General features: G+C 56.1%; 1 protein-coding gene and 1 long non-coding RNA gene across 2 annotated transcripts in view; one reads left to right on the plus strand and one right to left on the minus strand.

The window, feature by feature from the left end:
- BEAN1 (brain expressed associated with NEDD4 1) overlaps positions 1 to 16082 on the plus strand; it is a 34660-nt gene extending 18578 nt beyond the window's left edge. Inside the window, exons 3-5 of the mRNA XM_032424168.1 lie at positions 7721 to 7984; positions 14600 to 14750; positions 15678 to 16082. Coding sequence (XP_032280059.1) covers positions 7721 to 7984; positions 14600 to 14750; positions 15678 to 16017 — 755 coding nt within the window. The 3' untranslated portion in view covers positions 16018 to 16082. The remainder of the gene's footprint in view (positions 1 to 7720; positions 7985 to 14599; positions 14751 to 15677) is intronic.
- A 4499-nt stretch (positions 16083 to 20581) lies between these two features.
- LOC116644535 lies at positions 20582 to 25648 on the minus strand. The gene is made up of 3 exons (XR_004301775.1): positions 25563 to 25648; positions 21553 to 21647; positions 20582 to 20906 (listed from the first exon to the last, which is right to left on the minus strand). It is a non-coding gene; the product is annotated as an uncharacterized LOC116644535 (long non-coding RNA).
- Positions 25649 to 26851: the final 1203 nt, after the last annotated feature.

Genomic DNA, 26851 nt, shown 5'->3' on the forward strand with positions numbered 1-26851 from the left:
GGTTGCAAATGATGAATATATTAAGAAAGTCTTTCAAAACCTTCTGCTTGCTTCGGCCACGACCTTGACCCTGTTCACATCTCAGTCCTGTGTAGTTCCTTGGCCCCCTGCCCACCTTGAAGCCCAAATTCCTACCAAAGATCTTTATTTTAATAGAGTCAAACATCAATTTTTTAATGATATTTTTGTATCTGCTTAAGAAACCCAAGGTCATGAAGACATTCTCCAGTGCTTTCCTCTTGAAGCTTTACTGCTTTGCCTTTCACATTTAGATCTCTGTCTAGGGGATATCTTTAAGATTTTAAGGTTTCATTGTCATATACTGAGCACACAGTGCGTGCCAAGCATTCTGCTAGGCAGTGTGCTTTGATTAGTTCATAGCAGAGATCGCTGTTTCCATTTTATAGATGAAGTGATAGAGGTTCAGAGGGGTGAAGTGCTCAGAGGGCACTACGTGCAAGAAGCAGGGCCAGGCTTTGAACCCAGGGCCGTCAGTGTCTTACTTAGCCAGAGCCTAGCACAAGACACGCTGGCAGAAGACCTCCAGGCTTCCCCCCCACACCCGGAAGGTGGCTGAGGAGTGACCCTTCTCAGAATATTGGTGAATAAAGGGCCTGGTACTGGAGCTGGTTTGGCTCCAAAGATCACTAGGGGCTACAAAGCAATCTTGGGGGTTCAGGGGATAAAAGGCTTTTCTCAAACATCCCATGATATTTTTATGAATCCATGTTCCACAAACCACATGGTGAGAAATGATTCCAAAGCTCCATGGCTCAGTGTGATGTTAACAATCAGTTAAGATCACCAGGATTTATCATGGCCAAGAGGTGTCTGGCTTTGCCCTGTCTACTAGTTTTTCTCATCCTACCTACGGAAATGACATATTAATAGATCTCCTGGTCTTAAACCATTCTTGCATTCCCAGAAGAAGCCCTGTCTACTTCTGGGACATTATTTTTAATACACTGTTGCCCTGGTGGTTTCCCAGATGGTCTCATAAATTCTGGGAGCTGTGGGAACCTCTGTGGAGCAGGGGACAAAGTCCCATCACCTCTAACATTTTCCAGAATCAGAACCCACGAAAGCAAAAGGCCAAAGCAAAACTTGAGGAAGAGAATACTGTGGCCCAAGTACACAGCTCGAGCCTGGACCAGCTTGTGGTGGGATAGCTGAGGATAATTTGCAGCATTCATAAATTTAACATGTTATGTATCAATTATTCATGAACTTCCTAGAAAGTCCATGTTGTAGTAAATGGTCATTTTTCCAAGCCATGATTTTGAGTCTCATAATGCAAGCTGGGATGTGAGAGCTAATCCCCCCGCTGATGGGTGGGCCACGCCAGCCCCCCAGCATTTGCTTCCCAACACAATTACATGACTTCCTACTCATTGAACATTGACCGTGACTCAGCTGGTGTTATAAAAACCTGTGTATTTTGTGGAAAACAGCATAAGAGCCAACTTTAGGTGCTGACAAAAGAGGAGAGAAAATGAGGAGGTCGGGGCCAGTGATGATTCTAGCAAGAAAATGACAGTTTGGTGTGGGCCCAAGTGGAAAGCCTAATTCTGTCATGGCTTTGCTTCTGTAATGTCGGCCAGTTCACCATTTGCTCTGTAGAAGTAGGGAAAAGCGGTTTGTGACACTGTTACAGTAAATTTGCCAGCCAATAAATAAATTATCCATCAAACAAGAGATAAAACCTTAGCAAATGATAACAAGACAGTAAGCTTACAGAATTTAGATATGTAGAAGTGATAGTCCATGTGAGTTAATTTTGGTGAGTTTATTTAAGTGGCATCTTAATAGTGGAATAAATCACTTTCATCTTATATTTATGGAATCATGAAAGGCCTATGGGTAGTCACTTAGATTTTCCAGTTATATTTTAATGCAGTGGTTGAGAATCTTCTACTAGGCAGTGGAGCATTCCCCTGGTAAGCCTGATCCATAAAACAGATGAAGCAGAGCTACTCTGTGTGAAGGGAGAGCAGTGAGCTCCATCGTGTCCCAAGCTTCTCCTCTCGGCACTGGGGCACCTGCATGGGACCTCTTGCTTCCCACAGTTGGGGAGGTTCATTATGGTCTGATTCATATCATGTTCCCAGTGTCTAGCACATGTCCAGGCATGGAATATGCACTTAATGAGTATTGGTGAGTGGGTGGATGGGTGGATGGATGGATGGTTGAATATATGGATGGTTGGTTGAATATGTGGATGGATGGATGATCAAGTGAATGCTGAATAGATGCCCAGGTAGATAAATACATGGGAGGGTGGATGATTGGTTGGCTGAGTGAATTTATAGAGGATTGATAGTAGATGACTTCACATTCCAATTCTCCTTTCCACTATAATCTACCCACTTATAATGCCACAAATGGCCAAGTAAAATGTTTCAGGATCTTGACATGACATTAGCTGACTTCTTGTAGAGACGCATCCCCATTGTAAGAAGAATCCTGACCACCAAGTCACCTTTTCCTCACCTCCATAATCCCAATGTTTAGCTGCCATCAAGGTGACCTCCCTACAGCCTCACCCGAGGAGTACCTCCTCCTTTCCTGAGCTCTGTTGGAACCTCACCCCTCTGTGCTCCTTCCTCCCTCCTCTGATGTTGCTGTTTGTCCTCCAAGACCCAGCCCCACCATGTGGACGTCCCTGACTCCGCGCCCCCAGCACTCTGACATCTCTCCATCAGGCAACCTGGCAACCCAGAGGATGGGTATCGGCAAGCGGGCTGAGAGGCTACCCTAAAAAACAGAAGAGGAGACCCAGAAACGCCCAACCAAGTCAGCCTGCCCTGCCATGTCTCCTGCCCCAGCCCCTCTGCACATCCCTGCCAGGAGGCTGGGACCAGAGGGAAGATGGCGCCTGAATCCTCTTCCCCACATTCCCTCCAATGACCTCACTGGCCTCATCCTGGTGGGCTCAGCAGTGTAGGAAGAAGTGCAGTGCTGAGGCCAGACTTGCCAGGGAAGTGGACCTATGACAAATGTCCTCAGACTTTCCTGTGACAGGAGCCATCAGTCAGATTTGAGTCGATGGCCCCCCTTTTCCTTCTAGCCAGCCTCTTCGAGGGAGTGGGCAGGCCTAGAGGCCAAAAATGTTGGCTCAACACCTCCAGTGTCTCAATGCCCTTCCCTTGTCGACACTCCTCAGGGAGCTTCAGGCTGCAAAGACCGCTGCCCTGTACCCAGACAGAGGGACTGGAGAGCTGCCTGCACGCTACACTCAACAAGGACTTGGTAGTGATCATCTGCCTCAGTTTCCCTGCCCTGCATGTTCCCAGACTGGAGCCAGCCCTGACCCCATCCCCCTGACACAGGACTGGATCTTGTCACCTCCCCTCACACCCACTGTGCGCACCCAGATGCCACCGCCTCCCCATCCCTCTCAGACCCATTCACCCACCCTGGAAGGAGGAATGTTCAAGAATAAGTATCTCTTTGGACAGAGTGCAAGCAGGTCCAGAGAGGGCAGGGGCGTGCCGAAGGTCACATAGCACGTGAGTGATGGAACCAGAAAGAGAACCCAGGTCCCCTGCCTCCACCCCCAGCACATCCTGCTCTCTTGAATTATCAGACATGCCTGGGTTCAAATCCCAGATCTGCCACAAAACTAGGGCAAATCTTCAGCTCACCAAGAGCCAGCATCCTCATCTATAAATGGAGGGTGACAAAGGCATCTGCACGGAGAAGCAGCAGGCCCCAGACCCCGCCCCACATGCAAGCCTGGGTCACGTAGAGCTTTCTGACTCCGTTGTGGCTCCCAGTCCCAGCCCAGGACCCGAAGTCTGGAGGCAGAGACTTCCGCCTGGCACAGCAGTGGCCCATGGCCCTGGGTACCACCCCAGCCTTGGGACCCTACCCGCAGAGTAGGGAAGCATCAGGCCTGTCCCTGAGGCCTGCTCGGAGCACATCTTTGCAGAGAGGCAAAGGAGCGCTCTGCAGTGGCCTTATGCCCATCAAGTGCGTTCACCTGAGCCCAGCTCCATACTCAGCTCTGCACAGTGTGGGGCTATGGGCCTCAGCCTCCTCCACGCCAGCTCCATGCTCCTGTGGACCCTGGCAGCAGCCTCCTCCCTGGTCCCCCACTTCCCGCTCTGCTCCCCAGTCTGCAGCCAGAGGGCTCTCCTAAAACACTCTGACCACACTCCTTCACCCATGTGTTCTCTTTGCCCTGGGGATAAAGCACGGTCTCTTGATTCAACGTTCAAGAGCCCTCAGGGTCTGGCCACTACCAGCTGCTCCGCCTCTCCCATGATTCCTCAGGTGCACCAAGCCCTCACTCGGGCCCCAAGGTTCTCCTATGGTGCGATTTGCCAGACTGATTTAGCATCCATCTGGAGCCCACCCCGGACCCAGACTCCTCAGTTAAGACCTGATCTACTCCCCTTTCCATTCCAACAATCTGCCAGTGCTTGTGAACATCTGCGGATCCCGCGTTTGGGCTAGATGGTGGGGTGAGGGATGAGCAGAAGGAAGTGCCAGTGGGTGAGTGAGAATGACAGAGAGGAGCTCACGTAGCCCGCCCCCACGCACCCAAGCACACAGAGCAACCCATCCCTGACTTCCCTCCTTGGGATTCAAATGGCTCCCAAGCTCCCTTTCTGTGCTGGCCTGGCCCAAGGCACTGGAGAAATCCAGTGACAAAACAGAGAGGACATGGGTCCTGCCCTCCAGGGGCCCCCATCCCATGTGGAACCAGAGAGAGTATGAGTGTAGGCTCGGGAATTGCATAGAACAAGCTGGATCTGAGTTCTGGCTCCACCTCTTTTACTACCTCTGTGCCTCAGCTTCCCCATCTGTGAAATCGGAGGGAAAGACAACACCTACCTCTCAGGTTGCTGTGATGATTAAATGAGATCCTGGTGCTCATAAAGGGTCTAGAGCCTGACCGGTGCCGGTAAATGCTCCGTGAGAGCTACCTTAGTATTCACATTGCTCCTCAGTGGAGAAAGTGCCCCAGGGCCCCTCCCCACAGTCCCAACCACATCTCTGGAACAGATGCAGAGATGGAAGATACACAGAAGAGGGGTCCCCTCCCCCAGCCCTGGACTGTTTGCCCCTCAGCCCTGAATACCTACTTGCCACGATCTCTCTCTTCCTGAGACACGCAGGCTCCCTTCTCTGGAATCCTGGTGTCTTATCAGCAGTGTTCAGCTGTTGATACGCCTCCACCCTGCATGAGCGGTAGGTCATGGCCTGCTTTGACTACAATAAAGTGATCCAGAAGGAGCCAAGCATCGTTTTAGAGATAGCAACGTTTTAATTTATCAAGATCCAAAAAAAAAAAAAAAAAAAAAAAAACACATGAGCTCCCAGAGCCTAGTGCCTGGTAGCCACAGAGTAGCAGCTTGGCTAAGAGCGTGGGCCTGAGGCTGCCCACTGACCCGGCTCCCTCTCTGTGGGCTACGTGACCTTGGGCAAGTTACTTAACCTGTCTGGGGCTCAGTTTCTCCACCTGTTAAATTGGGCATCCCATCTCAGGCCATCATGAGAACTAAGTGTGTGAGGAGTACTAAGCATGGAGTGGGACACACAGTAGGTGTCCCAGAGATGGTAGCTACTCAGGCTGCTCTGTGGAGGGAGGGCGGCCTCTCAGGGAAGAGCTGGTACTTTGGGCACAATTTCCTCTTGACCATGGGCACCTTTGTAGAAGCAGCTTGGGAAGAAAGTCCAGGATAGAGGCAAAGCTTGCTTTACCCTCTGTCCTTGCCGCAGCTGGTGTAGGGGGACAGGGAGGCAGAGGGGTGGGAAGGAGGGCTGTCATCGTGTTGTTTCTCTGCCGTCATATGTATCTTGTTGATAAAACGGGCCCCGCGTTTAGAAATTACAAGTTTCCCTCATAATGTAAAGCAGCACCTACCTCTGCCGGTCGCGGTGCCTGGAAGATTAACCCCTCAACTGGCCATCAGGTGGACGCCGGCGCCCAAGCGCTCCATCTGCAGGCATGGGTGAGGCCATCCCTGAGCCCAGCTGGTAATGAGACGGGCACTGCCGGGGGCGAGGCCCTCGTCTGCGGCCGACGCGGCGGACGCCGGGGCTTCTTCAAGGTGACCCTGAGGGGCCGGCACCTCATGCCGAGCAGAACAGGCACGCACCCTCACATCCAGCTCTAGGTGTCCATGCTGGGCACCTGCAGCCTGGAGGGGCCAGCTCTCCGGGAGCACATCTGCCTTGAGTCATGGGTGACCGGTGTGACCCAAGCCATGGCAGCAGCGGGGACACACCGAATGGGACAGTCCGGAGCCCTGATGGCCGTGTGGACCCCTCCACACTCCTGCCTTCTCCGAGGAGAGCTGATGTCCCTGACACGCCCCAGCTCTGCCCTTGACTTCCAAAGTGAGAGGCCACCTGGTGAGGAGGAAAAGGGTGACATCGGTTGGACAGCTGGCTAGCCTGGACTTTACTAGAGAGAATCTGGTAGCAGGTGACCATGGCTCAGCTCCAATCCCAGCCAAAGCCCTGGCTACTGGCTCCAGAGTAGAAGCACGGGGCGCTGTGGTCACACTAGATGAGTGGGGCCAAAAGCTCCATTTCCTGACCAGGAGGAATCACCGTGAGGACCAATGTCACTTAGTAATGTCTGCCACTGGTCTCAGTTGAGGAAAGAGTGGCAGGCGTGCTTCATGTCCACAGCCAAGGACTCGAGTCCTCCTAAATTGAGGTCAGATTGGACAATTTAAACAGATCTCTTTTGCCTCAGAGAGAGACAAGGAGGAGCGCCCCTTTGCCACCTTTCATCTGTGGGTCTTGAGGAAAAATGGACAACTTAGGCTTAGGGCAGCTAGCTGACAGCCAAGGGAATAAAAATAAGAAGCTGGCACTTCCTCAAAAACTCGAGCAGTCACAACCGGTCAAAAGCAGACATGAAACCGAATTCCGTACCTTGTTCTAAGTGGGGTCCTGAAGTCTTGAACTGTTACTGCCGCATGGTTGGTTTCTCCCTTCAGTGCATCAGCCTTTGCTCCCTGCATCTTAGGGCTGTGTTCTTAGGTGCATATAGGTTTATAATTGTTACAACTTCCTGAAGGATTGCCCCTTTTGTCATTATAAAATGTCCCTTTTATCTCTAATGACATTTTTTGTTTTAAAGTCTGTATTTTTTTTAATATTAGTATAGCCACTCTGGGAAGCCTTCTCTGCTCTGATCCAACCCCTTGACATGTCTGGGTCAGTTACCATTTGATTTCCCTGGAATCTCCCTGGGCAGGTTTCACCCCAAGGCAGAAAGCCAGTGTCGGAGGCCAACAGAGTTGGTCCTCATACTTTGACACCCCCCCTCCTGGGTCCATCACCCACCCCTTTCCAAGATCTTGGTAAAGTTGACCTTCCAACCTCAAGTCTTGGCAGAGTAGAGTCCCTGTCTAGTCCTGAGTCTTCAGTTCAAGCCTCAGCTCAGCCAGTGATTTGCTGTGTGACCTTGGGTAAGCCTCTTGCCCTCTCTGAGTTTCTCTTTTCCTATCTGGGAGTTAGTTGAGCTCTCGGGCCAGAGCTGGAGAGGAGAGGAGGGGAGGTCAAGCCCCAGTAGCGGAGGCTCCTGAGGCAGGAGAGCAAAGCACTGCTCCCTTCCTCCCTCGCACAGGTAGGCAGGACCCAGTCCCTGGGGCTGAACCCAGACTCTCCTCCGTTTATGTAGGGACAGATCAGTGACAGGGCAGCAGGGCTGGAGGAGGAAGCCCCGAGCCAGTGTCCTCTGTCTCTCTGTCCGCAGTAGCTCGGTACAACCGCACCAGCTATTTCTACCCCACGTTCTCAGAGAGCTCGGAGCACAGCCACCTGCTTGTGTCTCCCGTACTGGTGGCAAGCGCAGTCATAGGTGTGGTCATCATCCTCTCCTGCATCACCATCATCGTGGGCAGTATCCGCAGGGACCGGCAGGCCCGGCTCCAGCGTCACCGCCACCGCCACCGCCGCCACCATCACCACCACCACCGCCACCGCCGCCGTCACCATCGAGAGTACGAGCAAGGATACTGTGAGTTGCCGTCTGCCCCGGGGCCCGGCCTCCTGTGACTGCCACCCAGGAGACGTGCGGGAGGCAGCAGCCCTGTCATGGGGGGGGGGGGGGCAGGAAGAGACCGGAGGCCCTCACCGGAATGCTCTCGGGCTCAGGAGGTCCGGTAGTCTGCCAAGGGGGATGCCAGAGGTCAAAGGGAGGGTGTGGTGCTACTCCCCAGCCTTGGCAGTGTGGGTCTGGTCCAGCTGGAGCCTGGATGCAGGGACGGAGGGAGATAGGGATGGGTGAGCGGGATGGGAGGACAGACGGGTAGGGGGATGAGGGGATGGAGAGGTGCGGGGATGGGGCGGGGCGAATGAGTGGACAGACCAGTGGCTAAAGGGAAAGATGGCTGAGTGGGTGGCATGGGAGACGAATGGCTAAATGGGTGGACAGAAGGACACATGAAGAGAGCATGAATGGCTGGAGGGGGTGGATACAGGCGTGGATTGGGTGGGATGTGCGAGCACATGGATAGACGGGATGGCTGGGTGGATGGGCGGAAAGATGGATAGATAGGAAGGTGGAGGGATGGATAGGTGGGGGGTGGGATGGGTATATGAATAAGTGGATGGATAAATGACGGAATGAATGATGAGTGAATGAATCTACCCCCAGAGAGCCTGCAAAGTGCACACAGAACTGATTGGGGAGTTTCCCAATTAGGAGAATCTCCCTTACACAGGGGTGGTGGCTAATTCTTGGGCCAACCAGTCCCAGAAGTGTCCATCTGGCCAGAAGGCCTGAACTTTTTACAGAATGCAGCCACCTGACTCTGTCTTACACTTAGAAGGGGCCCGTTATCCAAAAGCAGCAAGAAGGAGCTCAATTCATTCAATTTCTGAACGGTTGTCAAGAGCAGGAAAAAGCCTGCCCTGAGGCCTGATGGGGCCTCTGCCCGGAGCTGGGGGGCTGCATAGGCCCAGAGGCCACCATCACACTGAAGGTGAAGCCATCTGGAGGCTCCAGAGCCATGGCAAGGCCTGGGAGTCTTTCCTCTCCAGGACAAGCAGAGCTTGAGAGAAATTAAGAAAAGAAAAATGTAAAAACTGGTTAGGTTGGATCTCATCCGCCTGGACCTCAGGAGGCCTGAAATCCACAGCCCCCTCCCAACATGCCCTGATCAACCAGCAGCTTTGTGCCACTTCCTTCCCCTTTCCAGAGTTAACTGGGTGAGGAAGGGGTCATCTTTTAGCAATTACGGCTCCCCACAGCTGCAGCCGGGGAGCTGAGGCAGGGAGGAATTGGGCAGTCGGGGGGTCACTATGTGCCGGGCACTTTTCACACATAATCTCATTTAATCCTTACCGTGGTCCTGGAGGTCGGACTACTTTTTATTACCTTCCCAATTTACAGATAAGCAAGTTGAGGTTGGGGTGTTCAGGCTGCTATAACAAACATACCAGAAACGGAGTGGCTTGTAAACAAGAGAATTTATTTCTCCGTTCTGGAGGCTGGGGACTTCCAAGATCAAGGCCCCTGCAGATTTGGTGCCTTGGTGAGGGCCTGCATCCTTCTCGCTGTGTCCTCACACAGTAGAAGGGACAAGCTAGCTCTCTAGGGTCTCTTTTGTGAGGGCACTGATCCCCATTATGAGGGCTCCACCCTCATGACCTAATCATCTCCCAAAGGCCCCACCTCTACTAGCAGCACCTTGGGGGGGTGAGATTTCACTATATGAATTGGGGGGCAGGGGGACACAAACACTCAGACTGTAGCAGGTGCTGAACCTCCCTGGGGTCACCCAGCCAGGCGGACCCCAGATTTGAGCCCAGGTGGCCCGACCTGGGTTCCTGCAGGTTCCCCACTGCACAGCACTGCCTCAGAGGGACGGGTGCTCACACCCCTGAGGGGCTGAAGGTGCGGGCGAACAGCAGCAGGGGCGCCCCACGCGCCCAGGGCCCCGTCCGGCAGGCGCACTCAAGACCTAGGGGCCCGGCACACCCGATGTTGCTCCCCTGGCAATGTAGTTAGGAAAAGCAGAAGAGCAGGAAGCTGGCCCTCTGAACAAGACACAGAGGGACATCACATGGCAGGGGACAAGTGGCCTCGATGGAAGAAGTGTGCAGCCGGTCAGTGGGTCACCCTCAGTGCCCAACAAGGGAAGCTAAAGAGAAGAGTCAGCACAAATCAGGCGGGTGCTGAAAGCCCACCCAGCCCAGTCCCCTCTAGTGTCCCCAGAGGCCGAGGACTCCCCAAGAAGACAGCCAGGAGCACTGCCCAGCCCCAGCCTGGCTTGTTCCTATGCTTGCAGCACCAGCCTGACCTTTGAGGAGTGCGAGGCTCCTGCCTGGGGAATGCCCACCCCCAATAAGGAGCCCGGGCCCCCCCCCCCCCCCCCCCCCCCCCCCCCCCCCCCGCACCATAAGGCGCCGCTGGTCAGGCCCAGCACGGCCAGCCTGCCCGCCTCCCAGGGCCCAACTCTTGCCTGCCCTCCTCCAGCTTGTCCCCAAGCACCTCCTTCACACTCCTCCCCACCTCCACACCTTTGCACATGCTCTTCCTAGGCCCACAATGCCATTCCTAATACGTCCCCCAACTGACAAAAGCCTACTTGTCTTTCCAGGCCCAGTTCAAATGCCACCTCATCCCGCCCAGGCAGGGTTGAATTGCCCTTCCCTGTACTTGCTTGGCATTTACCCACACATCTACCAGTGCCCCTGTCATGGGACAGCTGGGTTGCATCAGGGAAAGCAGGGCCTATGTGTAGCTCTCAGCCAGTGGGGCCCATAGCCCAGCACAGGATCTCACCCAGAGAAGATGCTCTGCGGTCCAGGGAAGGAACCACCCCATTTCCTCCTCAATGCAAAGGCTGTGTTCGCCCATTTTATTTTTTTAGTATTTTATTTTTTTTAAGTCATCTCTACATTCAACGCGGGGTTCGAACTCACACCCCCAAGATCAAGAGCCAGCCAGGTGCCCCTAGCCCATTTTAAAGACTGGGAAACCAAAGCACCTTGTTGAACAGCCTGAAAGTTCCCAGGCCTGAGCCTGGTACTTAGAGCATGGGAGAGGGACCCACAGTAAACCCTAAGCGGAGGTTTGAGAGGCCGACGTTGGCCTGGAGGAGAGAGATGGGCCTGGAGGCCGCAGGGCCGGTGCCACACAAGCGAGGCCCTGGCCCTGATCTCTGGAGTCAGTGGGGTGACAGCAGGTCAGAGCCAGGCCACGCCTGGCATCAGGCCTTTGCTGCCCCATGCTGACTGGTGGCAGCCCTGCATCCCTGTCCCCAGGGGTACCCTTTTGGGGGGCTCCCACCTCCCTGCCCCACTTGTGTTCTCAGCTCTTGTCTTGGCACCTCCTTGGGGCCTCAGTGGGGAGCCCAGAGACATTGACTCCCCCCCAGCTTCCTCCCGCCTCCTGGAGGGTGCACGGAGGTGCCAGGAGCCTCAGAAGGAGGCCAGGGAGGAGAAGGGAAGCACACCGTGCATAGCTGTGGGGAGGACAAAGCAGCAGAGCGCCGACAAGCTCCTGCTGGGTGGCACTGGGGACCCTTCTGTCCTCCAGACAGCCCCTTCCCCTGGCTTCACTGACTAAGGCTCTCCTGGTCTCTCTCCTACCGCTCAGCCGGCTCCTTCTCAGACTAGTCTCTGAGGAGAGGAATATCAAGGTCCCTCAGAACCCAACCCTTGGCCCCAGGTCCTCTCTCTACACCCGCTCCCGGCTCCATCTCAGCCACCTGCCAGTTTCAGGCACTATCTGTCACCCTCGGCCAGGGATCCCCCAGGCATCTCTCCTCGAGGTCTCACAGGCCCCGCAGAACCAGGCGTCCAAAACGGCCTTCATCTTCCACGTCTTACTGTACGACCCGGGAAAAGTTGTCTAACCACCCTGTACCTCAGGGGAGTCACCTGCACAATGGGTACCGGGGGACCCACCCCTAAAGTTACTGTGAGGACTAAATTAGCACAGTACCTGGCTTCTGGGTGCGTGCTCAATACACGTTCACTCTTTTCATTCTTTCTCCCCTGAGAAAACCTGAGCCAGGGCCACGTCGGTGACACTGGCCACCGCCCCTTGCCAGCACCTACCTGGCAGCTGCCAGGCATTCTCCACAAGGCAACCAAAGTGACTGACCTGGGAACACTTCCATCCTCTGCTCAACACCCTTCAGTGGCTCCCCATTGCCCTCAGGACAGAGTTGGCCCTCCTCCGCCTGCCCACAGAGCCCTTCTGCAGTCTAGCCAGGCACACAGAGAGGAGCCAATAAATGTTTAAGAATGAATGAATGAATGAATGAATGAAAAATTCTATTTCTAGAAGATGGAAAGATCTTTCGCTTTAGGAAACAGATCTGGTCTCGTCTTACTTGCTGGGGCTTTAGAGCAAGCGGCCCCTCCTCTCAGTCTCCACATCTGAGAGCAGGAGGCAGCCACAGTGCCTCTCACAGGTGTGAGGGAGAATGTGGTCACCAGGCTAGAGCACGGTAGATCTCCGTGGACGCAAACTCCTTCTCCCCACTCCCGGGCTCGTCAAGGGGTTAAATCATGAACTGAGGTGTTTCTTGATTTGGGTAAAGAAGGGGATAGGGAGGTCTCACTCCCCATGAGGTGGCTGGAGGGGCTTCCAGAGGCCTGGACCATCAGGGTCTGTGCTGACTGGGAAGTCGGGAAAGGAGAGGGCATAAGAAAGGAATTGGGGGGAGTTGAAATGAGGGGCTGGGGGAGTCTTTCCATCTGTTCCTGAGGAGCTCTGTCTGGACTGAGCTGGGTCAACTCAGGATTGGGGTCTGAGCTAGGTGAGTGCCTCAGGGCAGCCTCAGTTTCCCTAAGCGGCTCAGCCTCTGGGAAGCCCCAGGAAAGCAGCCCAAGCAGAGAGGGGAACGACAGCGTGGCTCAGCTCTGTCAGCTCTCAGACGTCCCCCCCACCCCCCGGCCCAGGACACAGCCTTAGCTTCCCCAAGGTTGAGACAAACCACAGCCTCCTGCATGGAGGATGGGCCCCTCCCGGCACCGGAGCCCAGAGGCCCACATCCCACTTCTGTCCTCACCCTATTTCATGCTTTCTTCTTTCCTGAGTTTCTTCCTCAAGTTCTTCCAGACATCCTCACCCTTCAGCTGGTACCCTAAAGGGAAACAAATCTCATTTCAGCTCCTTTTTATAGCATGCGTTATTGGGTACCTTTTTCCTAGTAGAAAAGTAATATGTGTTCACCGTGGAAGACCTTTAAAATACAGAAAATATAAAGAAGAAAATAAGGGTCATGATCCTGTCATCAAGACAGAGCCACTGTTAACGTGTCTGGAATATTTTCTTCCGAGAGCTTTCTCAATGTCCATAGATAACCCTGGGATTATACCTGCAGTTAGAGTTTCACATCCAGATTTTTCTACTCACTGTTGTATCAGGAGTGGGGAAAAGAGATTAGGGGAGTGGAAAGAACAGTCTTTACGGTTATACCGATCACATGAATTCCAACTCTGTGACACTGAGCCTCAGCTTGTAGAATGTAGAATGGGGATGGACAGTGCTGCTGACCTCAGAGAAGGGTCATGAGCCCCACCCCAGACAGGTAAGCCTCACCCCTGATGTTGAGTCCTGATCTCTGAGGGGAGGAGCTGGCTGACCACCCATCGTGGGTGGGGAGATCTCATGACTCAGCCATCTGTCCAGTAGCCTCTACTAGAACTGTCAGAAACTGGGAGGTGGAGAGCTTTATAGAGTGAGGAGCCAGGATATCCAGCTGCCCTCTGGGCCTACCAATAATTTGTTGTGTGGCCTCCAGCAAGTCACTGACCCCTCTGAACCACACTTGTAGAATGAATGCTCTATCAGCACCTCCTAAGCAGTGTTACTAGATCTAAGAAAAGATTCTGTGGTCAAATACTGCATAAGCGCAGTCAAATGTAATTCTCAGCTGCAGGACTTCTCAGAGCCTTTAATGTGCTAATATATGGTAAACATACAAACAAAACAGAGGAGAATACAGTACACGGAATAACCAGAATTCATTACAGAAGTGCCTTTTCTCCTGGGATAACTAAGGGAATAATGTATGGTTGGGCACAGGGAGTAGGGAGGCCTGACCCCAGAGACCTCTGCAGCCCTCATTCCCTGACTCCCCAGTTTTCATGCCCCAGCCCTTCTCTACATTTTCAAAGCTTCCTTTTCACACCACACTCTTCTTTCTAATCCCCTTCCTTGGTTCAAGCTGTTCTGTTCCTTCTGCCCGGCCTGTCCCTCTTCTCTTGGCTAATTCCTAGATTAGACTCAGCTTTAAGAGCCCCTCCTCCAGGAAGGCCTCCCTGACCTCCAGGCTGGGTCAGCTCATCACTGTTCCCACAGGGCCAGTACTGCATCTATCAGATTTCATGACACACTGCTCAGTACCGGGCTGTCTCCAGGACAGGCTGCTCACCACCTTGGGAGCCCCACCAGGGCAGAGCCAGCTCTGCTTTCTCTCTGAGAAGCCGGCCCAGCGCGGCAGTGGTGCTCACACTCTGCGGCTAGCTCCGAGAGAATGACAGGCAGCTGGGCTTGGTGAGGGACCAGATGGTGAGTTGGAGAAAACAGGTTCTCAGTGGCCTCAGGTAGACATGTCGGGCGCTCCCTGCTTCCGGTCTAAAGCCCAGGCTGGATGTCTGTCCCCTGCAGTGTCCGACGGGCACACATACAGCCGCTCGAGCCACAGGATACGCTACACCTGCAGCCCTGCCGAGGACTGGTCCCCACCCTTGGATCTCAGTTCTGATGGGGATGTGGACGCCACAGTGCTTCGAGAGATGTACCCCGATTCTCCACCAGGGTAAGGAGGCTTCGAGGGAAGGAGGGCATGAGCGGGAGGGGCAATGGCTGTGAACCCACTCCCCCACCCCCGGTTGGGAAATAGCAACATCTCCCCCAAATGGGGTAAATGCAGAGAATCTCTGGGCGTGGCCATCTCCTGACCAAGCAGGTCCCAGTGACACAGGGCATGATGCAACAGATGGCACTGGAGAAGGAAAAGCTCAGCTCCCTCAGGCTGGGGTCAGGGGGTGGGGTAGAGGGTCCAGGCCCCAGCTTCTTAGTATGTACCCCCAAACCCAAACCCCATGCACTGGGCCAGGCCTCACTGTGTCCATACTGCACTCATGGCCATCAGGTGGCCCAGTCCCACTGGGGAATTCTTCTCTGGGGGGGCCTGTGGGTTCTCCCTGGCACCCTCAGGCAGATGACCCATGGGTTAGTAGTTGGAAATAGAAGGGAGGTCAGGGCCTCCATCGCTGCCCTACCAGGAGACCCCTCCGGCCCCACAAACAGCCATACTCCTGTCACCCTGTACCCCTTACCCCCTGGGGGGGCAGCAGGTGCTCTTTTGGCCTGTAGCTACGGGTTTCCAAGGAGCCCCAGGGTCTCCTTCCTAAGCCTGAAAGGGCCACTTTGGTGCCTTGAGACCAAGGAGTGTCAGATGGCCCGAGGTTGCCGCCCCGGCACCAGCCACACTCAGGGCGAGCTGTGGAGGCTCTCCGTCAGCCGCGGCCGCTGCTCTGAGCCATCTGAGGCCCGCCGCTCAGGGACGGCACACGGGCGGAGTCGGGACCAGAACCCAGTCGCAGTGGTTCTGGGGTGCCTTTCCTGGGGGGAGGTGAGGGCTCTCATGAGCGCCAGCATGCCCCCAGCCCTTGGGAAAGACCTCCACGCCGACCCCCAAGGCCAGGTTCCACCGAGCCCTGAGGAGCCTCTTCTCTTGTAGTTATGAGGAGTGTGTGGGGCCAGGGGCCACCCAGCTGTACGTCCCCACCGATGCACCGCCGCCCTACTCGCCGACCGACTCCTACCCCGTGCTGGACAGCCCCATGAACGCGGGCCACGGCCACAGCCCCGGCCGACCCCAGCAGGCACAGAGGATCCTGGGCCACGGCGGCCTCCGCACCGTCTCCATGGATACCCTGCCCCCTTACGAGGCTGTGTGTGGGGTCAGCCCCCCATCGGGTCTGCTGCCGCTGCCGGGACCAGAACCAGGGCCAAGGAGCTCCCAGGGCTCACCCACCCCAACCCGGGCCCCGGCCTCTGGTCCAGAGAGGATTCTGTGAGTGACCCAGCCAGCCAGGTCCTGCCGGTCCCTCGGGCTGAGCCACAAGGGCGTGCACACACACACACACACACACACACACACAGGCTCACAAGGGCATGCGCGCGCACACACAGATACGCACACACAGCACTCCCACGTGCACACATACGTACACTTTGTACACGTACACACACAGCTGTGCACACACAGCACTCCCACATGCACACATACACACACACTTTGTACACGTACACACAGATACACACACAGCACTCCCATGTGCACACACAAATTTGTACACCTACACACACACAGATGTGCACACACAGCACTCCCACGTGCAGTTTGTACACCTACACACACAGATGTGCACACAGCACTCCCACGTGCACACACAATTTGTACACCTACACACACAGATGTGCACACAGCACTCCCATATGCACAATTTGTACACCTACACACACAGATGTGCACACACAGCACTCCCACGTGCACACATACACACACAGAAATGCACACACACTTCCACATGTACACATATCTACACCGTTTGTACACACACATCCACACTAACACACCCATGTGCACACACACATCCACATACGCACCACACATGTACAGACATGTGAATACACACAAGCCCCCCCACATCCACACAAACCCATCTGCTAAGGTTTCATTAAAAATGAAGCTCTCTTGACCTCCCGCCTCCTCCCCAGCCTGTTGGTAATGCCCCTGCAGACAATGCTGGGAGAAGACCGGCGGAGAGGGACAGGGCCTTGCTCCCCCCTCTCCCTGGCCTGTTTGCCTCTGCCCTCGCCTGGCAGGCTGTGCCCAAACTCTGAGTCTGCCTCCAGAAACTGCTCGACCACCCCAGGGCGGCGTGCCCTCCTGGGCGGTGGGCCGGGCTTCAGCGAGGTTCAGCCACACACCGTACCTCTCCCTCAATTCCAGGGCAGCCACAGTATCACCACCCTGCCACTTATGGGGCGAGGGACACGGGTCTGGGGGCCCAGGCGCAGCCTGCAGGCCCTCACCACTCCCCCCCGCCCCCCCTCACCCAGTGCCCCGGCCTTGTGGCGCTGGCGGGGTTATTTTGGAGGCCCTCACCCCCAGCGACAGGTGATGAGCAGGGTCCTTGGCGGGCATGCGATGGTGGTGGTAGTGGGTGACAGCTGTCCCCATGTCTGTCCAACCACAGCCCAGGGCTGAGGGTCTTCAAATAAGAGAAGGGTAGCCTGGGCACAGCTCTGAGGCAGAGACGCGGCCCCTCGCTAAGTGTGTGCCCAACTGACCACCAGGGCCCGAGTTTTGGCTGCCAGCCCCCCGCCCCGCCCCGGGTGGCAGCTCCTAGTTGGGAATTGTGTGCCGATGCGTTCTGGCCCCTGCCCTCCAAGGTGCAGAGATGAAATACAGGGGAAGCGGGCCCCCTAAATACTAGCATGCCATGAGAGGTTGGATCTGGGCCTCACTGCCAGGGGCACCCCAGAAGGCAATACATGGGTGTGCCTGCTTAGAGAGTGGCCCACAAATCCCAGCAATTTCCATCAGAGACCATGCAAGTAACAGAGCTGATTTCCGAAGACCCAGCCTGCCAGAGGGTGGCAGCCGCACATCTCTGTAGTGTCCCGCCAGCGTTGCCAGTGGCAGGGAGTGGGACCCTCAAGTCCACCCTGCCTCCCCCCACCCCCACCCATCCTCTACCCCCATCTCCATTCCTCTTATGAAGGGCTAAGACATTTCAGTAATCCCTTTCTTGAGAAGAAGGGTGACAAGGATGGCAATCGTGAATTTTATTTTCTGTAGAAATAGGATTTCTTCTGGTGCAGAACTGAAAGGAATCCGTGCAGAGGTTCTGTGGCATCCCGGAGCACCCGACTCCACCAGGAAAGGGACCTTGTTTACAAGCAGTTCTGTCCGCCTCTGTGGTGTACTGTTTTCTAGGCAAAAAATATCTGTCTGTTGTACTGTATACCTTTAAATGCACTCCAGGGATGAGACTCTTTTAAGAAATGCATCCTGCTTCTGCAACCCTAGAGAGTACTAGGGGAAAAAAGATAAAAATCCCTAAGTACTCATCAGTGTTTGAGGGATGGAGCTAAACAGCTTTTCTCGTTCCTGGATTAAGCGCTAAATAAGCAACAATGTATCTTTTCTGTGTTCAAAATAAATATATCGTATCAATAAAAATGTTGCAAAAATAACATTCTCAAGGAGTGCATGGGGTGAGGGGCTCGCGCCATCGGACACTCCTAAGTGTAATAAATAGCAGCAAACCGAAAATACCTTCCTTCTCTCAAGATGAGCAGCCCCCAAAACCTTGTCACTTCCCTGTTGACACCGCTATTGGGGTAGTCAGGGACTTCCATGACTCACTTTTTTTCTTAAGCTCCCTGAAACACAACATCATCTCTCTGAGCCGTGACCAGTGTAAATGTCACCAACATGGGCCATCAGGTTTTGGCCCCGACTCCAGGAACACCAGGGACTGCACATTTTCCTAGCCCAGCAGTTGACTCTCAGCGCCCTGATGTTTTCCACTACCAGGAAGGGGGTGGGAGGATTGGTAATTACACGGAAATGAGTTGTTTTCTTCCCCCTTGCAGAAATTCTTTTCTGTGTGCTCGTTGATCCCTTGGCTGACAGAGGCTGGTTCCCTTCCTCGGTCACCCTTTCCTCCCACTCGAACTCGAGTGGCATCCACCAGCAGAGTCCTAGACCCCGGAGTGCCCTGAAAGTGGGGCTCAGTCCTGAAGAAAAAGAAAGGTGCAGCTCCAGGCCCAGGTCCCAGCGGGCCTGCACCCACTCCAAGCCCACACTGCCACCTGCTGGCCGCCTGCTGCCACTGTTCAAAGCCACGTGCTTCCCTTCTCTCGTTTCCATACCTACTGCCCACAGACATTAGGAGTTGTAGACAGACCTTGTTTGGGTTCTGAGCTGGTCTTCCACCCTGGCGATGTTCCCTGAGGTTTAACCAGTCAAGCATTCTACTTTCAGGAATCCCTCCTGCCCCCCAGCATCTCTCTCTGGGCACACAGCCTGATGCCTAAGCGCCCCACCCCACCTGATGCAAAATAATCACGCCTCTGTCCTCAACACCTGCTGTGTGTGGCTCAGGCGCCACCTCTGTGCTCTGGGGCCCTCTTGTCCGGAATGAATGTGGCAGCCCTCATGGTGATGGTGTCCAGCCACTCCAGCCCGAACCACACCAACACCCAGTTCCAACAACACATAGGACCCCCCCACCCCCCAGCCCAGGAGACTTGGGCTAGGCGTTTCCTGCCTCCCCCATCCATACGCACCCTGGGTCTACGTATGGCGCCACATGCAAGGCCCTTCTGCACATCCCTACAGGGAGACTGGCCGCCTCTCTCTGCCAGGGCCTGCGGGGTGGGGCCGAGGAGCACGCCCCAGGCAATGGGGCTCAGCCCGGGGCTCATTAGCGCCCCAATGAGATGGGAGGTGACAATTCTTCAGGATGGTGGGAACAGGAGGGGGCAGGACCAGACCCTGGGACAGGAGGGGTTGATGCAAGGGGTTGATGAGGGAGGTGACCCAGGGAGCACCCATAGGGAGTGGGCAGTGAAACAAGGAAGGAAAGGAAGCCAATTCAGGGTGTCGTGGTCACACAGGTCCCCCTCCGAGGAGGGTGGAGACAGTGGAGAGCACACCTCAAAGTTAGCCCCCCAAAGGAAAGGGGAGAGAGCGCTCACACTGGCTCTCAGACTCTCAAGGGCCATCGTTTGAGGCTGCCCGTTGGAGAACATTCTCCCTGTCCCTGGTGCAGCCGAGCGGGCTTCTCTGGCCACAGAAGTCTTCAGACGGGGGAGCTGCCACTGCTGGCAGGGAAAGTCCCCGCCACAGCCGCAGATGGGCCACCCGGCCGATATGCACGGGCGCGGCGCACTGCAAGGTTCGGGACGGGGCGCCACCAGCACCTGCCACGCGGGAGCGGCCGCAATCGCCCGAGAGGGGCAGGAGGGCTGATACCAACAGGGCCGCCCACAGCCGCCCCTCGGAACATGGACTGGCTGGCACACACGGGGTCTCGCCCACCAAGTTCCTCGGGACGCCCTCAGACACACGCCACGCGCAGCAGCACTCAGCTCACACCACCTGCGGGTGTGTGCTCGCCTGCCCGGCTGGTTTCGGTGCACACACACCTGCGCCCCCACACTCAGAGCTCACACGCGCAGGGGTCCCACATGCACGCTCCGAGGCCACCCACTCCTACTCAGGGGTCACCGCTGGCATCCCCCTGATGACCGACCGGGTCGTGGGCACGCGCGATGGAAGGACAGGCAGCTCCAGCGTCCGACAGAGCGAATCTTCGGTCACGGGCTCTGCTCTGCTTGACCTCACGCTGAACCTCCCAAGTCAGGTGAACGCTCTCAATCAGAACCAATTACCTGGGTCAGGCCTGGTATTTCGGGGCTGGGGGCTGGGCACGCCCTTGCCCCCAGGGTTACAGCCCAGCTGTGCCTGCTCAGCACCTCGCCGAGGAATCCCAGGGCTCCAGGTCCCCAGGCCCTGTCGTCACAGCCCCAGCCTGACCCCGAGGTCCTGGGGCTGGCCAGCCTTCTGCCCTACAGCTGGTGGCTGCCTGGTCCGTGACCCACCATAGGGTGAGGGGAGACAACTTTTGAAAGGGCAACCCTCCACCCTCTGGCAGGCTCTGAGACCCATTACCCACCCCCATGACTCAGTTGCAAGAGACAGAAACCCAACTTGAACCTTCTTAAGCAAGAAAGGACATTTATTGACTCATGTAACTAAATAGTCCAAGTGATAACTCTGACTTCAGGCTTGGCTGGATCCAGGAGGTCCAAGCACACAGGCAGCTGTATTGCCTCTCTTGGCTCTGCTGCCCACCATGTCACCTTCATTCTCCCACGGGAACAAGGGCTGTGCACAGACCAAGTCCACGCTGGCTGGCTCATGACCCAGCCCCAAGGCCTAGCTCACTGCTGGGCTCTGACATCTCGTCCTCTTCCCCGCCCTTCCCTTCCTGGACTGTCCCTGTGTGTTTGAACCATCGCTGCCAGACTGGGGGCCCAGGGGCAGGACTCGAGCTGGTTCTTCTCTGGGTGGCGAACCCCGGGGGTGGGGGGTGCCTTGTGGAGCGGACAACTGGCAAGAGCATTCAGTTCAATTATGATGGAAACAAATTCCTCTGTGTGGGTCACGGCCTTGAGGACAGTAAGTGCAGAGCTGCAGACTCGGTGGCCCGTGCGCAGACAGCACCCTGTGGCCTCTGAGCTCCTAGGCTTCCCAGGGGACTTGGAAGCCTTTGGGCAGCAGGGAACGCTGTGAGGGAAGGCTAGGTGCTGGGACCCAGATGTTTGGCTGTCCCTGCTTCTGTCATCAGTTCACTGTGACTTTGAGCCAGATCCTTTCCTTCTCTGGGCCTCCGGACCCCCACCCCCCCACCCCCGCCGCAGCTCCTGCATATCTCCAGTGCCCCCCCACCCCTCCCCCTGCCTCCTGCATTGTCACCAAAGTTAGCGACCCTGGCAGGCAGAGAAAGGTTCTCACTAAGCCAGTCACTCACCCAAGGCCCCAGACAGTGTGCATGCAATAAACACCAAATCCGATGCTTCAAGAGGCCGCAGAGATCCAGTGGGGAGGAAGCTGGTCCTGGAAAAGCTGAGGAAGCACCAGAAGACAGAGAGGGCAATGATTCCAGGCACCCTGCCCAGGCTTCCCCACCATGTTCTTGGGTCACCCTAGAGAGTCAATTCACAGGCATGATGGGCTTCCCAAAGCTTAGGAACAAGATGTCCAGAATGAGTGAAATGGTTACATCAATAAGTAATAGCAATAAGCAATAGAAGAATCACCTGGGCTGCGGGGTGGGGGTGGAGATTAAAGTGTGTGTACCAAATTGTTAAACTTTGGCTATTAATAGGGAAAAAAGGGGGCCCTTGGTGGCTCAGTTGGTTAAGCGTCTGCCTTCGGCTCAGGTCATGACCCCAGGCTCCTGGGATCGAGTCCTGCATCGGGCTCCCTGCTCAGTGGGGAGTCTGTTTCTCCCTCTCCCTCTGCCTGCTGCTTCCCCTGCTTGTGCTGTCAAATAAATAAATAAAATCTTTTTTAAAAATAGGAAAAAATACAGGTCACTCAGCCCTCTCCTTAAGGAGCAAATCTGCCTGGGGTCAAGGAGAGAAAGAGAGACAAAGAGACAATGAGAATTAAGGCCCTTCTGTTTTGGACACACACACACACACACCCCACCACCACCACCTTCCTTGGCCTGGTGACGGTCTCTTCAGCAGAGCTCAGTGGCTTGGAACTCTGCATATCCCCCTCGCCCAAATCTGCCATTCCCCTTCAGTGCTCTTATAAATCTTCGGCATCAAGGGAAAAGCATGGCTTTTGGTCTCATAGCTTTGGCGTGGTAAACTCCATAATGGCCTCCAAAGACGTGCAGGTCCAAATTCCCAGAACCCATGACTATGTTAGCTTCCGTGGGGAAGGCACTCTGCAGGTGGGATTAAGGACCTTGAGAGGCGGCAATGAACCTGGGTCATCCAGGTGGACCCAATATGATCACAAGGGTCCTCCCCAGGGGGAGGCCTCACGGTCAAAGTAAGAGAAGACGTGCCAAACTGAAGCGGCGGGAAGAGAGAAATGAGAGATTTACACCGGCTACACTCCAGAACAACCTCGGGAGGAGAGCTGCTGCTCCCCGAGGGCCCACTTTCAAGTAGTACTCCAACTGGGAAGTGACTTCCCAACCACGGGGACAGGAATCGCCCTGGCCGCGGGGCTCAAGAGACATTGCAGGAGGCAGGAGAGCTAGGGGCAGGGAGCAGAGAGTCCCCAGATGTGGTGAGCCCAGGTCTGAGGCAGCTCCAAGGCTGAGGACCGGGCACATGCCCTTCCTGGTGAGTGGAGGGCCCGGAGGCCAGCACAGTGTCACAGGAAGCCGATGAGCAAGAATCCTGGGCTGTGTTACTACAAGGTCACACTACCCCGTCAGTGGGGGGCGCTCCAGGCTGTGAGCCACCCAAGGGCTGGGACTTTATCTCAGCTTCTGAAGCCCCCAGGCCGGTATGGACGGGGACACAGGCTGGCCGCTCAAGGACAGCACTTCCCCAAACACCACAGGAGGAGGTGGAAAGGGGACCCAGAGTCTGAGAAGTCGGAAAATCGTGCACATGCTGCCCCCCTCCCAGAAGTTCACACCCCTACACACCTGCCCCATGAGAAGTCCTGAAGCTGAGGGGTCAGGGCACCTTCCTTAGCCCAGCAGAATTTATTCGGCCACAGGAAACTGTTACTCACAGTTCGGAATCAAGACTGATTCCGAACCCCCAACAAGGGCTCCCTGTGGAGCACACTTTGAGAAATGCTGACCCGCATGGAAGGAGTGAGTCATCGAGTGGCTGAATGAGTGAATCATGACTTCATTAAGTATTGGGTGAATGAACGGAAGGAAGGAAGAAAGGAGGGAAGGAAGAAAGGAAGGCGGGGAGGAAGCCCAGCTCCAAATGCTGCCCCCCACCCATATCTCCCCAAACGCACCTTGCCCCGCCAGGTGGTGAGGGGCTCAGACGGTGGGGATGAATCCAGATCCTAATGGTGCTGCCCTATTTATACCTGGGTCTGTATGAAAAGGGAAAATTTCCTCTGTTGTCATTTTAATCTACTTCCTCCTGAGGGAAGGCTGGGATATGGTGAGATTCTAGCATGATCCCCACCCCTCCGGGGCCATAGGGCGTAATTCGAATCTCAATTCTGAGAATAAACCAGTGAACTGTAGAAGGAGAACAAAAACAAAAACAAAACGGATGGCAGAAGGCGGGGCGGGAGGGAGATGGTGAGTGCATGGAGGAAGGGTCAAGGGCACACAGGTCAAGAGTACACAGGTAACTGCTGGGCTCTGTTACTCCAAAAGCAGTCCAAGGATTTGTGTGCGGTTTCTTTGGGAGGTGATCGCAGGAAGCACAAGAGGAGTAGGGAATGAAGACAAGGGAGGGACGAGAACCACGAAGGCGGGTTATTGCTGTGGGCAACTGCTGGGGAGCCTCTGCAAGACTGGAGAACACACCTCAGAACTGTCCCGCCGCCACGGAGGGCAAGAAGCCAGGGCTTCTGTGCACTCACCCTCCTTGAGCGGCTGGGGGTTGGCCGGGGGTGTTAACACGCTGGGCCTTGCAGTCTGTCCCGCACACCAGCAGAGCACACTCCTGCAGCCTGAGAACATTCTCCAGCATGAGCAAGAGGACTGTGGCCGGTGACATCCGGAGTGGGCTGAGGGTTACGGGCCCTGGGGTGCGGACACACGTGGGTGCCGCTGTATCTGCTTTCCCATTTGGGGACGGGGTGAGGACGGAGTGAGGACGGAGCCTGACCTCGGCTCTGCTCCACAGGGAGGAGATGGCCCAGCCCCAGCCAGCCTCAGGCCGGAGCCCCCCAGAGTGACAAGCAGTGGGGGGTGGGGGGCCCGGGCTGTGTGCAGCTTTCTCTTCTGCTAGCACACTTCCTCCTCAGCTTCCTGACTGAGCGTTGGGCGGGCCAGAGGCGGGCCAGCCTGGGCCCGGCCTGGGGAGGCTCACACAGCTCTCCTCGGCACCCAGCCCCCCGGAGCCACCATGAGCCAGCCCCGACCCCCGGGCCTAGAGGAGGCTGCCCTTGAGACCCTCCTGGGCGACCTCATCGGCTACTACAAAGAGGAGGCAGGGGCGGGCCGGCTCCGGGTCTGCAGGCAAGCAGCCCTCACCCACAGGGCCCAGCGGCTCTTGGACACGGGAGCCCCCCCTCAGTTCTATCTGCCTGAGCTTCTGGTCCCTGATCTGGGCTCCATTCACTCCTGGGGGGCACCCAGCCCTGCCCAGCGTGTCTGCCACGAACTGGTGCAAGCACTAGAATTCCTGGAGCTCATATCTGTCAACCTACTTCTGTTTCCCTGGAGGAAGGAAATCAGGTCCCTAAAGGTAGGCACCACCATGCCTCTGAGCCAGGGGGTCTCGGGTAGGGGGCCAGAGCTCTGTCTCTGGGGGGAAGAGCATATCCATCCTGCCCACTGACTCTAGTCCCATTTTACAGGTGGAGAAACTGAGAGCTGAAGAGGTTAATGCAACTTATCTATGGTCACCAGCTAATAAGTAGCCCAGATAGGCCTCAAACTCAGGCAGTGCAGCCTCCAGCCGCTAGACCCTACTGCCTCTCCAAAGAAGAGGAACGGAGGAGCTCATAATCAACAAGGGGAGGAATCTCTTCTGGCTCCAGGCCAGGACTGCTGGGTTGGGAGCCAGGATATCGGGGCCTCACCCCAGCTCAGTTATTCTCTTGCTATGTGACTTGAGACCAGGTCCTGTCTAGTCTCTAGGCCTCAGTGTGCCCTCCTGTGAAATGGGACAGAGGGTAACATGATCATGGACCAGATTTCCATTCTAGCCAAATGCTCCAGCCCGACTGCTTCTCAGGAGTCTCCACTGCCCCCCGGGCATCTGCCCTTGGTCCTGCCTGGCCACTCCCAGCCACCCTGCTGGGTTGTGTCCCATCTCTAATAAACACCCCTGTTTGTTCCAGACATACACTGGGAACTTCGCCTACCGGGTGCAGCCTGCACTCTCCGAACACACGCTGCACAGGCTTCTGGGCAGGCTGGGCTACACGGCCACCTCCGAGGCGGAGTTTTCGCTGGTCCAGGCCATCAGCAAGGAGGACGCCAAGCAGATGGTGTTTGGGATCTTCCTGGCGAGAGTTGCATGTGAGGCCATTCTGGAAACCTCGAGCAGGCAGGTGCTGGGACTGGGCAGAGAGAAACTGGCCAGGCCCCACTCCAGGCACAGCTCAGGGAGAAGGCTGGTGAAGGCCCACAACTGTCCCGCGGGGGCCCAGCCAGGCCCGGGGCCCCCAGAAGGGCTGGGGCCTGAGAGGGCCCTGGCCGAGGGCCCTGACCATCAGAGCGCTGTGCCAGTGGCCCTGAGTCTGCCTGAGGTCTCGACGTTCCCCTGCACCCCTCTTGCCGGCCCCCTGCTCCGCGTGGACTTCCAGCACCGCACCAGCAGATGCTCAGACAGTGAGGAGTTCTTGACCTGCTACAGTGACCTTGTTCTGCACCGGACACCCTTGTTCCCCAAGGACCTTGTCCTGAGCAGCTTGAAGGCAGACCAAGTCCAGGGCCCAGCCCAGGCTCCCAGCCCCCCTTCGGGTGAGGCAGTCACCTCCTCAGCTAGCAGCGGTGAGTGGTCCCCGGTCCCTGATGCAGCTCCTGAGAACAGAGTGGTCACCGTACCCAGCCAGCTCTGCCTGACACCAAGTCCCCAACTGTCAGGGAAGTCCTTGGACCCAAAGCCAGAAGCCCAGGCAGAGCCGGCCACCCCTGACACTGATGCTGTTCCTCCAAACACTTCCTGTGAGATGCATGAGCTCTGTGAACACCTCTCCCATCTCCTTGGACCCCCAACTCTAGCGGGCCATCCTCAGGGCTTCCCAGGCCCCGGGCTTGAGGGGAATGAACAACCAGAGCCTCTCAGGGGGCCAGAGCCAGCCGGCGAGGGTGGCAGCCCAGACAGTAGGGTCACTCAGCTCTGGAGGGCGACTCAGACCCCCTCTCATGTACGAGAGCCCCCCAACACGCACTATGTCCCTCCCGTGGGAGCCGGAGGTGCCAATTCCCACCCGAGACCACCACTCAGGCAACAGCTGAAAATGTCACCCCTGGATGGCACAGGAACAGACACCCTGACTGAGCACATGGCTCTGCCACCAGCAAAGTGACTACTTAGAGAGGCGGCAGCTCTGGGGCCCACAGCTTGTCAGGCGCAGGGACCAATCTGCTCATCAGTCCCTCTGGTCTCAGGTCCCAGCCCTGTCACCTACTGACTGTGTGACTTCGC

This window comes from Phoca vitulina, unplaced genomic scaffold (genome assembly GCF_004348235.1).
Source record: "Phoca vitulina isolate PV1807 unplaced genomic scaffold, GSC_HSeal_1.0 scaffold30, whole genome shotgun sequence".
Lineage (NCBI taxonomy): Eukaryota > Metazoa > Chordata > Mammalia > Carnivora > Phocidae > Phoca > Phoca vitulina.